General features: G+C 33.4%; 1 protein-coding gene across 3 annotated transcripts in view; it reads left to right on the top strand.

The window, feature by feature from the left end:
* The first annotated feature begins 1,628 nt into the window (after positions 1–1,628).
* LOC101515382 (uncharacterized) overlaps positions 1,629–15,030 on the top strand; it is a 17,045-nt gene continuing 3,643 nt past the window's right edge. Inside the window, exons 1-7 of one of the 3 annotated variants that reach the window (XM_004489584.4) lie at positions 1,629–1,817; positions 4,150–4,264; positions 4,988–5,232; positions 10,015–10,164; positions 10,278–10,434; positions 12,138–12,277; positions 12,354–12,389. In XM_004489584.4, the coding sequence (XP_004489641.1) occupies positions 4,186–4,264; positions 4,988–5,232; positions 10,015–10,164; positions 10,278–10,434; positions 12,138–12,277; positions 12,354–12,389 (807 nt within the window). In that variant the 5' untranslated portion in view covers positions 1,629–1,817; positions 4,150–4,185. Of the gene's footprint in view, positions 1,818–2,030; positions 2,992–4,149; positions 4,265–4,910; positions 5,233–10,014; positions 10,165–10,277; positions 10,435–12,137; positions 12,278–12,353; positions 12,390–15,030 lie in introns of those variants that run through there. The other 2 variants (XM_004489585.4, XM_027331793.2) reach the window with 2 other exon arrangements.

Consider the following 15,030-nt stretch of genomic DNA (forward strand, 5'->3'; position numbering starts at 1 on the left):
TATTTCAATTTCATAGGTTTTATTTTAAAATTGATAAAAATATGAATAGAACAAATTCATGACATCTAAGTTAGTAATATAAATCAAAGTAATATGATGTATGCAAATAAGACAAAATTAAAATGTTTGAAAATAACTATATTTCTGACGTCAAAGTTATTAATTGAATTTACGTTTGATCGAAATTAATATGTCAATTTAAAATTGAAGGAACACTGCAATAAGACAGGAAGCAAAGCAATACTGCAACTAGACTGGAACCAAAATAACTTTACACTAGACAACGAAATCACGAAGAAAAAAAAACTAAATATGTATCAAAATCACTAATTTGAATAAAAAAAATGAGAAAAAAAGATTAAGATGAGTGATTTCAAGCTAAAAATTAATCCTAAATCACCTTATCTAAAATGAAAAAGATAAATAGAATAGGGAGTATCACCCCCTTAGACGAAGAAAAGATAAATAGTAAAAAGAGCACATGTCATAGCTTTGGCGGCCACTAAACCAAACCCATACTAAAATTTAAATAGCAACAAATAAATGAGTTATATGATAGATCTTTTATGAAAGTAGTCTAAAGTATATCGAAATTAATAAATTATTGAAAATTTTAACAATTGACAATGATACTATTTAGAAGTGATAGTTAACGATATTTTTGTCTCTATGAATAAAATTATGATTTGATTGATATCGATTTAATACGAAATACATATATGTTTTCCTTTATTTTTATTCAATCGTTGTCATTTAAATTATTAACTCAATAGTATGGCATACTGAGATCCATTTTAGAATTTACTCCATAAATATTGTCTCATAAAAGTTTACAATCTTCATTTTTAAGACAAATAAAGTAACTCGATCAATACTTATTTAATAAAGACATAAATTGAAAAACAAATGTATATATTTCAAAACTAAATTCGTTGAATTAATACAAATCAAATCAACATTTTAAATATACAAACAAAAAATATCCTAAATTCATACTTCCAACAAAAATAATCAAATATTATTAAAATTTTATTTGATTTGTATACACTAATCTACGTTATGGTAGACCATATATTATCATGATCCAAAAAATAATCACCTAATTTTGTACTGAGATTGTTGACTTATTAAAAAAGCATAGTTTTTCTTTTTTTTTTTTTTATAAAAAAAACAACTTAGTTTTGTGTTTTTGCAACTGTTTAACTAGTTTATTTTGTTTGTAAAAAAAAAAAAAAACTACTTCATTTCAACTAAAATAAAAAGGTTGAATTCATGTCGGCAAATAAGAAAAATCCCTGGGATATATAAGAACAAGCGAGAAACTCTTGTGAAGACGATGATGAGTTCCAATATTTAGATTAATTAATTTTCAAATTTTAGCAGTATTATTTTTAGATATTAATTTCTATATACATATGATATATATATTTAATTAAATCATATTATAATACTATGTTCTTAAGTTAACTTTTTAAATATCTTTAATAAAATATGTCCAAAATGATTTGATTGTATATAAATTAAATTCATATAAACATTGAGAGACTATTTAAAAAAAATAGAAGATTAAAATAGAGAATTGATAAAAATAAGAAGCCAAAATATATTTACATTAATTCATTATTTTTACAAGATTTTTCTCCTATGCTTTTATTTTCTGAAAATTTTCTCCCATTTTCAACACAAAGTAAACAAATTGAAAAAATCTTCTCCCATTTGAAACAAAACACAGAAAGAAAGAACACATTAATTATCTTTTCTTCCTCTGAAAACAGCAAGAAGTAGAACCAATAATCTACAAAGAACGAAACGACGTCGTAAGCTCTCTCTTCTAGATCTAAAACCCTACTTCACTTCCTCACACCGTTTTTTATTTCTCACTTTTCAATTCAAAATTCTCGCTGTTTTCGTTTATTCATAAACCGCAATTTTTGTTAATATGTGTTGAAGAACTTGTGCACTGTGTGTGAAGGTGTTTATATTTAATAATGTTGTTAGTGCGAAATCTGAAATTTGATAGTAGGGTTATTTTGATGTTGTAGTTATAGGTTAGTGAAAATCAATGTGAAAGTGTACTTATTCACTAACTACTGGAGTTAGTTATATGTAATTATTTTCAAGTTTGGAATTATGAATATGAATATGAAATGAAATGCTGTTTTACTTTTTACTGGAGTAATAGCTAAAACCCAAAACTAAGGTTGAACTGAAGTGGTTAATGAGATTTGTTTAAGGTATAATTGATGGGGAGTGAACCCTGATTGAAACAGTACTTAGCTCTCGGCCGAACTTCTGGTTACCTATGCCCTTTCCTTAGGGTTTGGAGGGGTGAGGGAGTAAAATCCTTCCAAAACGTCATTTTCCTCTCCCTTCATTTTAGGGGATTTGGAGGGTAGGGGAGGTGATTAAAATTTCTCCCCTCCCTTCATTGAATCAAACAGACCCTTAAGAAAAAGAGTTTCTCATTATTTTGACAAAGAAACTGGAATTACTCGAGTGAATAAATTTATTATGAAGGGATTGTTTACTGTTCCCTTCATAATAAAAATTCAGTCACGTAGTATTTATCCCAATAGGGAATAATGGCTTTTAATTTGAGTGTTTTGTTTTTTGGATTTGACGTTTCTAATTCTAAAGAGTGCAACTTTAGAGTGTGTAGTAAATAACATCTTGAGATTGCTTGTACATACAGAAGAAATCATGAGTGTGTTGAAATATCAGTATTTGATTTTCTCATTAATGGTTGAGATTATGTAATTTACTCTCTAGTCTATTCACATGAGAGGAGTCAAATCTTTGTTTTTGCTGAAAATCCAGCTAGATAGTGTCTTGCAGGTTGCTTTTGCGATACACATTAATGTTTATTTTGATGACACGAAATGAGTTGTTAAATGATAATCCACTTAGACAGTACCACACCATCAACTCAGTTACCACATTAGCATCTCACTTGTTTCATTTCATCATCAAATTTCAACCCCAAATGTGTAGGTGGGTAAGATGCCACAAATTTCAACCACTTGTTTCGTTTTTGGCACAGTATTTATTGGAGTACCATAGCAACCACTTTTTTAAAATTATATATGATATATGATAGGTAATAAAATGAATACGCTGATTTTGTGGTTTGCACCGCTTTTGATTTATATTCTTTCAATACTTAAATGTAATCTATAAAGCATTCACAAATCACAACATAACCACCAGACTTGCATTGTCTTTTATTCTAGATAGTAGGTACGGTAAGGAGAGGATAAATGATTTTTGATATTTGCTAGTCACTAGAAAGAAATCACTGATGGGAAATTACTCTCTTAATTTGTCTACTCTCACTTCATATCAGTTGTTGTCAGATGTCATCTGGTACACTGTTTAATTTCGTATTGTTACCATCCCATTGAATGAAGACATGATATTATATGTTTTACACTAGGGGAAGCTCATGTCATGTTGACCTTAACTAGTATCCTCAGAGTTGCATAATTAGTACTTTTTCCCATTTTCTAATTCAGAAACAGTTTAATTCTTTGTTTGTGACTTCTTGTTTTGTAAGGTTTTTTTTCCTCTAAATGGAACAATTTAGGGTTTATTTTTTTTATGGAACAATTTTTTTTTTTGGGGGTGGTGTGTAGGTGAGCTCAGGTTTGCTTTTCTACTTTGCTGCAGTTTTATTAAGGCTTCAGTAAAAGCAGGGCAGCTAAAATTGTTTTGATAACATGCAGTTTATGCATTCTTTATTTGTATTTGGTTTTAGTAGGGGAATGCCCACATGTTTAAGCTTATCTTTTTGCCCTTCAACTTGATATGTGAGATAAGATTGTCTTTCTGTTCTTAATTTCTAATGGCTGTCTCAAGTGAGTTTTCATTTCATATATGCATAATGGTTTGGTGCATTCTTGATTTTTGCATGTTCTTTGGTGTATTTTGCTTTTTCTGTGTGTGAGATATATCGTCCTCCATATAGCCATTTCTTTCATCCTTTTTTCATCAATAATATCTATCAAACTCATTATTAAATGAATAATAAATATTATAAGCTGATTGCCATTTTTTTAACAATGGATTTACATGATTTTGGTTATGCCTTTTTCTTTAACTCTAAGCATCAAATCTCTCATCCAGCTGATATCCATTTTCTGTGAATTATAGGAAAATCTCGGTTATGTAAAACTTGTCAGAAGCAGTATGGGAAACGTTGCGTTTGATGGGCGAGTGTTGAGAGAGAAGTTGTTGAAACTCAACAATTCGCAGCAAAGCATTGAATGTATCCAACATTGCCCCATCTTATTTTGTTTGGGTTTTTTAATGACAATATTCATTTTGTTATTTCTGCTTTATCAAGATTCGGTACATATAGTACGACAATGAAACCCTCGATTGAGCTATTGATTCATTATTCTGTATTCAGTTACAGCAAAACTACACAGGGGTTTCAGTGGACATATAAAAGAAAATATAACAAAATGCAAACTATGTGCTTTTTTATTTTCTTAATTTTGTGCACGAATTGCTGTCATGCCCTTTAACAAGTTCTCAGTAAATGGGTAAGATCCTGTTGTATGTTTTGCAGTATCTAATACATGTATAACCTTTTACTGTGCTATTGATTTATTCTTTAAAAAATAAAGTACTCATATTTGTTTGATGCATATAAAAGTAACTAGGACAATTTGCTATCTTAGTCTTTTCCCTTTTCAAATCTAAGAAGTCATCTTGCATGAGATTTATGCAATTATATAGGCATCTTGCGTAGAAATATTAGCTTATTAGTGTATTGAATATGTTGTTTTGTTTTTGAAACATAGAGATATTGCCTAATTTTCCCCACTAATTAAGTAACATTCCCACAGTAATATTAATTTTTACTTCGATGTGATTCAGTTTTGCTGATCATATATATTCTTTCGCAGGATTCCTCCTTCAAATATGGTTTGCATTTGATTTATGTATTTGCAAAATTTATTAAATTTCTTTAACATCCAATCAGCGGTATCCCGAATGTGTGTTTCTCACCCGAATAGAGCAAAAGATATAGTTGAAACTTGGAATAAATTATTCAGCTCTTCCAAGAAAGAGCAGCGCGTCCCTTTTTTAAACTTGGCTAATGACATCTTGCAAAATAGTAGGCGGAAAGGCAGTGAGTTCGTTAATGAATTCTGGAAAGTTCTTCCAGCGGCTCTCAAGCGTGTTTATGGAAGTGATGAGTCGGGAAAGAAATCAGTAATCAGACTTGTAAGTTCTATTTCACTTGTCCCAAGTCCTGTCAATCAATTGTATTAAAATGCTCAGTACAGTGATTGGGTTCACCTCTTGGCTCAAATTTGTAATAATGCTATAGATTTGTGGGCACCTGGCTTGGGTATTTTTTTATTGTTTGTTTTTTTACTTTTTTTGGGCTTTATTAGAATGGACATTGAACTGAACTGCTATAGATGAAAAAATGATGAACTTTCAGATTGATGAACCTACTTATCTGTATATTCTGTATGATTTGTTTGATTCTTTTTAAAAATTGTTTTTGATAATGACGTACATTACTGCTGCAGCATATCTTAAGAAAAGCAGAACTCTTTATATTCTTTTAGATGTGTAAATCTTACCTGAAATATGTTACATTTACAGTGTCCTAGATATGGCCATTTTGGCAGCAAGAATTTTCTAGAACTACGTTACAGACATAGGGGGATATATTGTGTATAGAAGTCAAAAAACATAAACAGTGATAAAGTATTAAAATCAAAATATAAATACAATTTTCATAATGTTTTCATCGAAGCAAAAGAAATTACCGTAAAAAAAGCCAAACTATTGATAGAAGGTGTACACATTGAAATTTGAAGGGAGTGAAGTAACATTTATTTCATTTAGTAACAGATAGAACAACTTAGCTTAGCAACCTTTTGATAATTCTAATATTACTCAGCTCCTCTGGCTATGTTATGCTGTTCATATTCAGCCTGTAACAAACAAGTGTAGAAGTTCATCTCATTGACATTTTTATCGTGTAAAATAATCAAGACTTCCCAGGAAATAAGTTGTCTTGTGTGTTAGTTATGTCTAGGTCTTTTTGAAATTTTGGCAATGCTGCTGTTATTGTTGTTCGGTTCTGTTGAATGAGAGAAAATGAAAGAGACAAATGGTGAAACCGTGTGTTTGAACTACATAACGGAGTCGGTTTTATATAAGCTCAAGACAATAAATACAAAAATAAATATGAGAGATACTATCCCTATTTACATGATATGATATAATGTGATATGTAATAAATATAAAAATCATAAATATATTTTCAACACTCCCCCTCAAGCTGGAGCATATAAATCATATGCACCAAACTTGTTACATATATAACCGATTCGAGGACCTCTCAGGGACTTAGAGAATACATCTGTCAATTGATTATTGGAATTAACAAAGTTAGTGGTGATGTCGCCTGATTCGATCTTCTTGCCTACAAAGGGACAATCTATCTCAATATGTTTGGTCCTCTAATGAAAAACCGGATTAGAGGCAATGCGCAATGTTGCTTGATTATCACAGATTAGTGTCATTTGTGTTGTCTCTTCAAATTGAAGCTCTTTGAGTAACTGTTTCAATCAAATAAACTCATAAGTCACTAATGCCAAAGCTCTGTATTCAGCTTCCGCGCAAGATCTTGCAACTACATTTTGTTTCTTACTCTTCCAGGATATTAAGTTTCCTCTAACAAGTACACAATACTCAGAAGTTGATTGCCTATCAATGGGTGAGTCTGCCCAATCGGCATTTGAATAACCAACTAACTGAGTATGTCATCTGTTTTCATAAATTAGACCTTTTCCTGGAGCACCTTTAAGGTATTTCAAGATTCGTGTCACAGCATCCCAATGTTCTTGACAAGGAAAGTTTAAGAATTGGCTTACCGCACTGACTGCGAAAGAAATGTCTGGACGAGTGACTGTGAAGTAGTTTAATTTACCAACCAATCTTCTGTATCTCCATGCATCTGAAATTGGCTCTCCATGTTTAGGTAGAAGTTTGACATTTGGATCCATATGAGTATCAATTGGCTTGACACTCAATAAACTTGTCTCTTCAAGAATATCCATGACATATTTCCTTAGTGAAATCACTAAGCCATCCTTAGACTGGGCTACCTCAATACTCAAGAAGTAGTGGAGCTTGCCAAGATCTTTAGTTTGAAACTAATGAGATAGATGTTTCAACTGGAGTATGCCCTGCTGATCAGTACTAGTTATGACAATATCATCTACATAGACAATCAGGTAAATGCACCATTGGGTGAGTGGCGATAAAAAAGAGAATGAGAAGTCTCACTTCGAATCATATCAAATTGTTGCACTACTGTGCTAAATCTGTCAAACCAAGCCCGAGAAGACTGTTTAAGACCATAAAGAGATCTGTGAAGTCGACAAACCATGGTAGATGACTCCCCCTGAGCAACAAACCTAGGTGGTTGCTCCATATAACTTCTTCTTCAAGGTCACCATGCCAAAATGCATTTTTAATGTCAAGTTGGTGCATAACCAATATCTGATGGCTACAATACAAAGGAGTAGACTAACAGAAGGCATCTTAGCCACATTTGAGAAAATATCACTATAATTGAGGCAAAAAATTTGAGTGTATCCTTTTGCCACCAATCGAGCTTTAAAGCGATCAATCGTACCATCAGGACCAACTTTCACCGTATAAAGCCAACGACATCCTACTAAAGACTTTCCAGATGGTAAATGAACCAATTCCCAGGTACCACTACTCTTAAGTGCACACGTCACGTCAATCATTGCTTGTCTCCACTCTAGATGGGATAAAAGCTTCACCTAAAGATTTAGGAATAGAAATAGAAGACAAGGAAGACAAACAAATATAATGCAAGTGAGAAAGATGACGGTAACTCAAACCAATGTAATTAGGGAATGGATTACGAGTAGGACGTATACCTTTAGGAATAGCAATAAGAAATTCAAGGGTCAAATTCGATAAAGGAGGAGGTGGCGGCGAAAGAGCGTCTAGAATGACCTCGGTTTCAAGAACAGGTGTAGGGACATGTACAACCAATGGTGGTTGACGACGGCGGTATGCCTGAAGAGGTTGTACAGTTGGAGGACCCACAGGGGGAGTCTCAAGTGGGACAACAGGAGGGGCCACCAGAGGTGGTTCATATGGAATATACGTAATAGGCTTTAGTGGTAAAAGAGAAGGTGAAACTAACCCTAGTAGTTCCACATGAATAGTTGCAGACTAAGGTTCAGGAAACAATTCATAATATGTAACAGATTCAAAAAATGTGACATCAACCGATATGAGATATCGTCGAAGAGTAGGAGAATAACAACGATAACCTTTTTGAGACCGACTATAACCAAGAAAGACACATTTTAGTGATCGAGCTGAAAGTTTGTCAAGACCAAGAGTGAGATTGTGGACAAAACATGTAGACTCGAAGACACGAGGATGAAGTGAGTGAAGAAGGGTACGAGAGAAGAGGATCGAGCGAGGGACTTTGTTATCAAGAATAGACGAAGGCATGCGACTTATAAGATAGCACACCGTCAGAACAACATCACCCTAAAAACGAGATGGTACATTACCATGAAAAAGGATAGTACAAGTGGTTTCAATAAGATGTCGATTTTTGCATTCGACTACCCCATTTTGTTGAGGTGTAAGAGCACAAGATGTTTGATGAAGAATGCCGTTAGAGGTCATAAAATTTTGAAATTGATTGGACAAATATATTCACGGGCATTATCATCGCGCAAAGTGCGAATGGATATACCAAATTGAGTTTTAATTTCCATATAAAATTGTTCAAGAATAGAAAATAATTCAGACTTACTTTTCATTAAAAATAACCACGTACAAGGGGTAAAATCATCGATAAAAGTAACAAAATATCTAGACTTTAGAGTGAAAGTAGTACTAGAAGGACTCATTTGAGTGAACTAAAGTGAACGGGGATGAAACTCGTTTATTGGCTCGATCTGAAAAATGACTACGAGTGTGTTTTCCTAACTGATACGACTTACAATGTAAGCTAGATAATTTGGTTGGATTAAGTACTAACTGTTGAAGTTTGGGAAGACTCGGATGACCTAACTGAACATGTATAATAAGAGGAGAATTTGTGGTAGGGCACGCTGTTGATGAGTTTGAGAAAATAATAAAGGCCATTAGACTCACATCTGACTCCAATTTGTCGTCGTGATATTCGATCTAGCAAAGTAACATTGCAATTGGTAAATGTGACAACACAATCACGAGAACAAGTCAATCGACTGATATAAATTAAATTAAATGGGCTTCCAGGCACATAAAGGACATGTAACTAACAAAGAGGAGATGATTTGGACAATGCCAATCCCTTGAGACTGTGTTTGGGAACCATTGGCTGAGACTATCTTAGGTAAATAACCAGAAGTAGTGAGAGGGAGAAAAGAGCCTTATTACCAGTAATGGGGTTAGATGCACTATGTTAAAATTATGAATAACAGAAGGTAAACAAAAAATGAAAAGAGATTGAGAAAGAAACTGAAGCTGATTTTATTAGATTGCATTGTTGAAATATGTTAAAATTATGAATAACAGAAGGTAAACAAAAAATGAAAAGAGATTGAGAAAGAAACTGAAGCTGATTTTATTAGATTGCATTGTTGAAATATGTTAAAATTATGAATAACAGAAGGTAAACAAAAAATGAAAAGAGATTGAGAAAGAAACTGAAGCTGATTTTATTAGATTGCATTGTTGAAATGATTACAATTGTGTGATCTTTATTTATATGGAAAGATCACTGTAACTGAATCTAACAAAATTGGAACTAATCTATACTAACTGAATCTAACAGAATTGGAACTAATCTATACTAACTGAATCTAACGACCTCTAACAGAATATTCTAGAAGTTTCAGTTAGTTAGAAGCTGCAGCTGTTAAGTAACAGCTTTTACACCTGTGGGTTTATACCATGTGCTATATATTATCTCTAATACACTATCTTTCTTATGTTTAGATTGACATATGGGAGAGTAGAAAGGTTTTTGGTTCACGATCTCAGGGTCTCAAGGATGAAATAATGGCTTCCCTTCCATCATCAGCAAGCAATGGAAATAATTCAAATCCTATCAAGATAGCTAAGAGGGACGCCCACTCGTTGAGATTAGTAAGCAAGTTGCTGCAGCACTGTCTCATATATGATTTATTCACCTATTTAGTTTTGTTTTGATATATTTAATGATCTCGATGTATGTCTTATCTTGGTCATCTTCTTTGCAGAAACTAGCTGTTGGATGTTTGCCAGAAAAAATATTAACAGCATTGCATTCTGTAAATGAAGAACATCCTAATGAGGAAGCTGCCTTGAACAAGTGTAAAGCTTCTGTATGTCAAGTGGGTAAAGTTGTAGAAGATGCTGAAAATACATTGTCTCAAGGTAAGAGGTAGAGGACTAGTAGATTGAACTTGACGTTTCTTGCCTTGACATGAATTATCTGATGACTGATTTTTTTCAAGTGTTGTTCTATTGAGGTTTTTTTTTATTTTTTTTTATGGTACATGTGTATAGATGGCTATCAAAATTGAGATACTGTTTGAAATATATATGTTTAATTGCATTGTGGGTCACTCTATCATGGGAATATGTGATTTTGGATCCTGATTATAACTGAAAAAGTAAGTCCTGTCATGATTTTTCCATCCATTTACTTCAAAGTTAGTGACAAGGCCATGAAAATGGCATAGCTGTAAGAAAACACGGTGTTACTAATTTATGATAGATAAACATCGTCTTACTATTGAGACTACTTGCTCTCTTTTGTTTTATGTCAATACGCCTTCAACATTTCGGGGCGATGCGGATCTTGTTGCTGGTCACTCAATCAACTGGAGGCCATCTGTTTTTAATGAACAAAGTGTCACATTATCTTTTATTCCTTGATTTAAAATTCCTTTATATTGCTCCATTTGGTTTCACATATTAGGGTTGTCTCGTTTAACTTTAGATACCATATTGAGAAAGAAAAATGAGAGAGCACCAGTGGTTATGTCTGTATTACACCACAGAGCTCTATTAGGCACACAATATACATGTGTGTCACACACATGTATTGAATCGCAATCACAATAAATGTAAAAGTTGTCGTTACTCTATTTAGTATAATTACACAATATGGTACAATCACAACTACCCTATTTAAATATTTCGAACATATAGTGTGATAGGCTTACATAGCTAATGGGCTTACCTTGCAAACATAAGTGTAAAATAACATATTTGTTAACAAAGCCAATTACAAAACATATTTGGCTATGATGAAGGGCTTAAAATGTGATTTGGTCATGCTTGCTTGTAAAACATTTTGATTTTTGTTGTCGGATTAATGTATAAATGCAATAAAAGAGAATGAGAGTTAGAGTTCCTACTGTTTTCCCAGCGATTGTTGGTAGCAAAGGTGGAGAGAATGCTGAATGTATCCTTTGATAAGTTTGATTTGGAGACAATTGTTTTCTTTAAAAGTTATAAGAGTTGTTGAGATCACCTATTATTTCACCCGCATTAGCTCACACGTCATTTTTCCAGTTCTAAGTCTGATGCGGTGTTGTGAGAGTTGCATCAACTAGAGATATGTCCTAAGTAGTGTTTATAAAGCTTGGACAATCCTCATCTTGCAAGCCAGTTTTGTTGGAATTACTTCCATGCAACATTGAACCTATTGCCAATGGAATAAATAAAAAGTACCAGATAACCACCATATCCTCTATTCAATTATCTCATTTAATATATTTTGTCAACTGACAGAGCATCATTTGCAAGCAAACCTTAACACATAATTAAGTTCTATATTCAGATACTCATTGTAGAAAATAAATTAAAAAAGAGAAACAACGTAGAGAAAGTAAAGAAAGAGAAGGTACTGTAATGGGATGCACTAACTTGATTACTGTCAGGATCTCTCTGTGTATACTATATACTAACTCTGGTTATTTAATTTGCAATAGTATTTTTCCTTGTTCAGCATGGTCCAAAAAATTAGTGGCATAAAATTGTTATACTGCCTTAAATCCTTGCTGTAATTAATTGTGGCCTGATTTTTTGTGCAAGAGCTTCACTAATTAATCAATTACAATTAACTTCAGGAAATCAGTTGGGATCCACGTTGGTTGACAACTTGCAACAACAGGAAAAGGAGCTTAAGCAATATATGGTGAAACTTGAAAACGCCGAGGCTACCAGGGCTACTTTGCTTTCCCAGCTTAAAGAAGCACTGCAGGAACAGGTGCAATTTTTTGTTGTAAATATGCTTATATTCAAAGACGCAATTGCTGGCTGCTTGCTAACCCCATGTTTTTCAGGAATCAAGGCAAGAACTTGTTCACTCTCAATTGCAAGTAAGAATCTGTCTTCTATCTCTGTCTATGCTCTTTTTCCATGTGTGGAATATTATCTTTCCCCCTTAATATATTGTGTTTCTGATTGTTTCTTGTATCTTGATGTACTATGGTACTTATATATTACATTGATGAAGAATCAGGCCAACTATTTGTTACCTTTGACCTTATGAGACATTGTCTGGCTTGAGGATTTTGTGAATTTAATTTCATTAATTGCTATATTAATAGAAAATATTTTTTCTAACTAAATCATTTTCTTTTGAATATTTCACGTGTTCATTATTGTTTGAATAAATAGTACATCAAAAGAATAAAAATCACCAATAAGCACACACCATGGGGCTTTTCATAAAAAACTATTTCTCTTTTTGTTGTTCTTCTTCTTCTAATAATAACAATAATAATAATAATAATAATTATAATAATAATAATAATTATTATTATTATTATAATTAATACTACTACTACTACTACTACTACTATTATTATTATTTTTCCCTTAAACGGGTTTTTTCGTTCATTAACTGTTTGGAAGCAGATAGAGAAGATAATTAATTAGTAGGTGAGTTAGGGAGGTAAATAGGAGATATGTGCCACACTGTTTTTTCTTAAAATTCGTGTTGGGTCTAACTCAACTTCATTAAACCTGCTTGTAAGGTGAGATATGCCTTCCACTTTCAAAGACTTTTTTATGTCATACCACATCACATCCAATCTCAACACCCATATCACGTATAACAGTGAACAACTGGAGCTTGACATGCAAATATGTGGCTCAACAAATTTAGGATAGACTGATACCATCTTAGAAATTGGGTTGAGCCTAATTCAACTACAAAAAACTGACTTGTTAGGGGAGAGATGTCTCTCACTCATAAACACCTTTTTAGGCCATGCCATATCTAATGCGAGATTATCAAAACATGTAAATAAGAGGAGAGTTGTAGAAAAAGAAATGTTGCCATTTGAGAAAATTAGGGCCTTAAGGTATTTGAGGTGTAGACCCTCAAAGTTCTATAGTGATCTATCCTTCTAATCGGAATTTATCTATGTTTTCCTTTGTAATAAATACCAGTTCCTATCAATTGCTATCAAGGCTCTGAGATTGGAGCTTTGGATACCAGTTCTCATTGGGCTGGATTCGACTCACCTTGTGCAAAAGGACGAAGAAACTTTAATATATTATAAGTTGAAAAAGTAGAATAAATGGACCAAGTTTTTACTGTTGATACCACTTGTGTTCTACCTGAAGGGCACATGTAGAATGGTAGATTTAGTGCAACCAAAGCTGGTTATCGCAACTAGAAGCATCAAGAACCTGCATAGGAAGACTAGGGGAAAATTTAGAGGATACAACTCCAACCAACTAGTACACGAAATTATTCTTGTCCAAAGTGGTGAGGAAGGAATGGGTATAGAGATAAAGGTGAGAAGAGAATGCAAGAGCCGAATTTTGTTTTCGTTTTGGTTGAACGACCTTTCAGAAGAAGAAATGTTTCAAATAATGGGGCTTTTAAAAATGCTGGGCCACTTTGTCATTTAATTTATATCATAGTCATCAAGTTTCATGGAGTGGGACCTTGGTGGAGTTCAGTTTTTAGAAACTAACTTTCACCTTGGGGACAACGTAAAACTCTAACAAGGTCATCCACATAAACAACAAGATATATGCATTGGTTAGTAGAGGAATGTCTATACTCTATAAAACATCGAATGGTCGACTTCACTACTAACCATGCCAAATTCCTGAAGAACTAAATTGAATCTACCATGCTCTACGACTCTACTTCAGGCTGTATAAGGATTTTCACAGCCTACAAACAAAGCCATGAGAATGATACCCCCCCTGAGCAACGTACCCAAGCAGTTGCTCCATATAGACCTCCTCAGTTAGATCATCTTATAAAAATGCATTCTTGATATCCAACTGATAGAGAGTCCAATTGCGCATAACTGCCATAGATAAGTAAAGATGAACATACGTCATACTTGCAACTGTGAAGAAGTGACAATATGGTCTAGATTGAAATCTTAGTGTAGCCGTTAGCTACGAGATGAGTTTTCAAGCGAGAGGGGACAAGAGTCCAAGTATGGTTAGAATCTAGGGTTGTCATCTCATCAATCATAGCCTACCGACATCCCAGGTGAGAGAGTGCTTCTAGTACAGTGTTTGGAGTAGACACTGAAGCAATGGGAAGGGAATATGCAATGGTAACTTAGGAGATTATGTATGAGACAAAAGTTTCAAGTAGAATGAGTACCTTTGCAAAAAGCTACAGGTAGGTCCACAAACAGTTCTGATTGGGCCGAAGAAGGTTGAAGAACGAGGACGACGCTGATAAGTAAGAAAAGGAAGGACCAAAGGGATGAAAGACTTTAGTGTATATGAGGATGGAAAGTCAGAAGCAAATGAGAGAGAACTAGTAATATCTCAGAAAAATTCCTGTGATATTGACGAAGTGAAGAATGAAGTATCCTCAAAGAAGGTGACATGCATATTTGTACAAACGATGAGTTGAAGGGGAACATCAGTACCCTTTGTATACTCGATAATATTCAAGAAAAAGGAACTTAGTTGCACGAGCCTTCAACTTATCGAGACATGAACAAAACAGGTAGATCCAAATATACTCGGAAG

Source organism: Cicer arietinum, chromosome 2, assembly GCF_000331145.2.
Source record: "Cicer arietinum cultivar CDC Frontier isolate Library 1 chromosome 2, Cicar.CDCFrontier_v2.0, whole genome shotgun sequence".
Classification (NCBI taxonomy): domain Eukaryota; kingdom Viridiplantae; phylum Streptophyta; class Magnoliopsida; order Fabales; family Fabaceae; genus Cicer; species Cicer arietinum.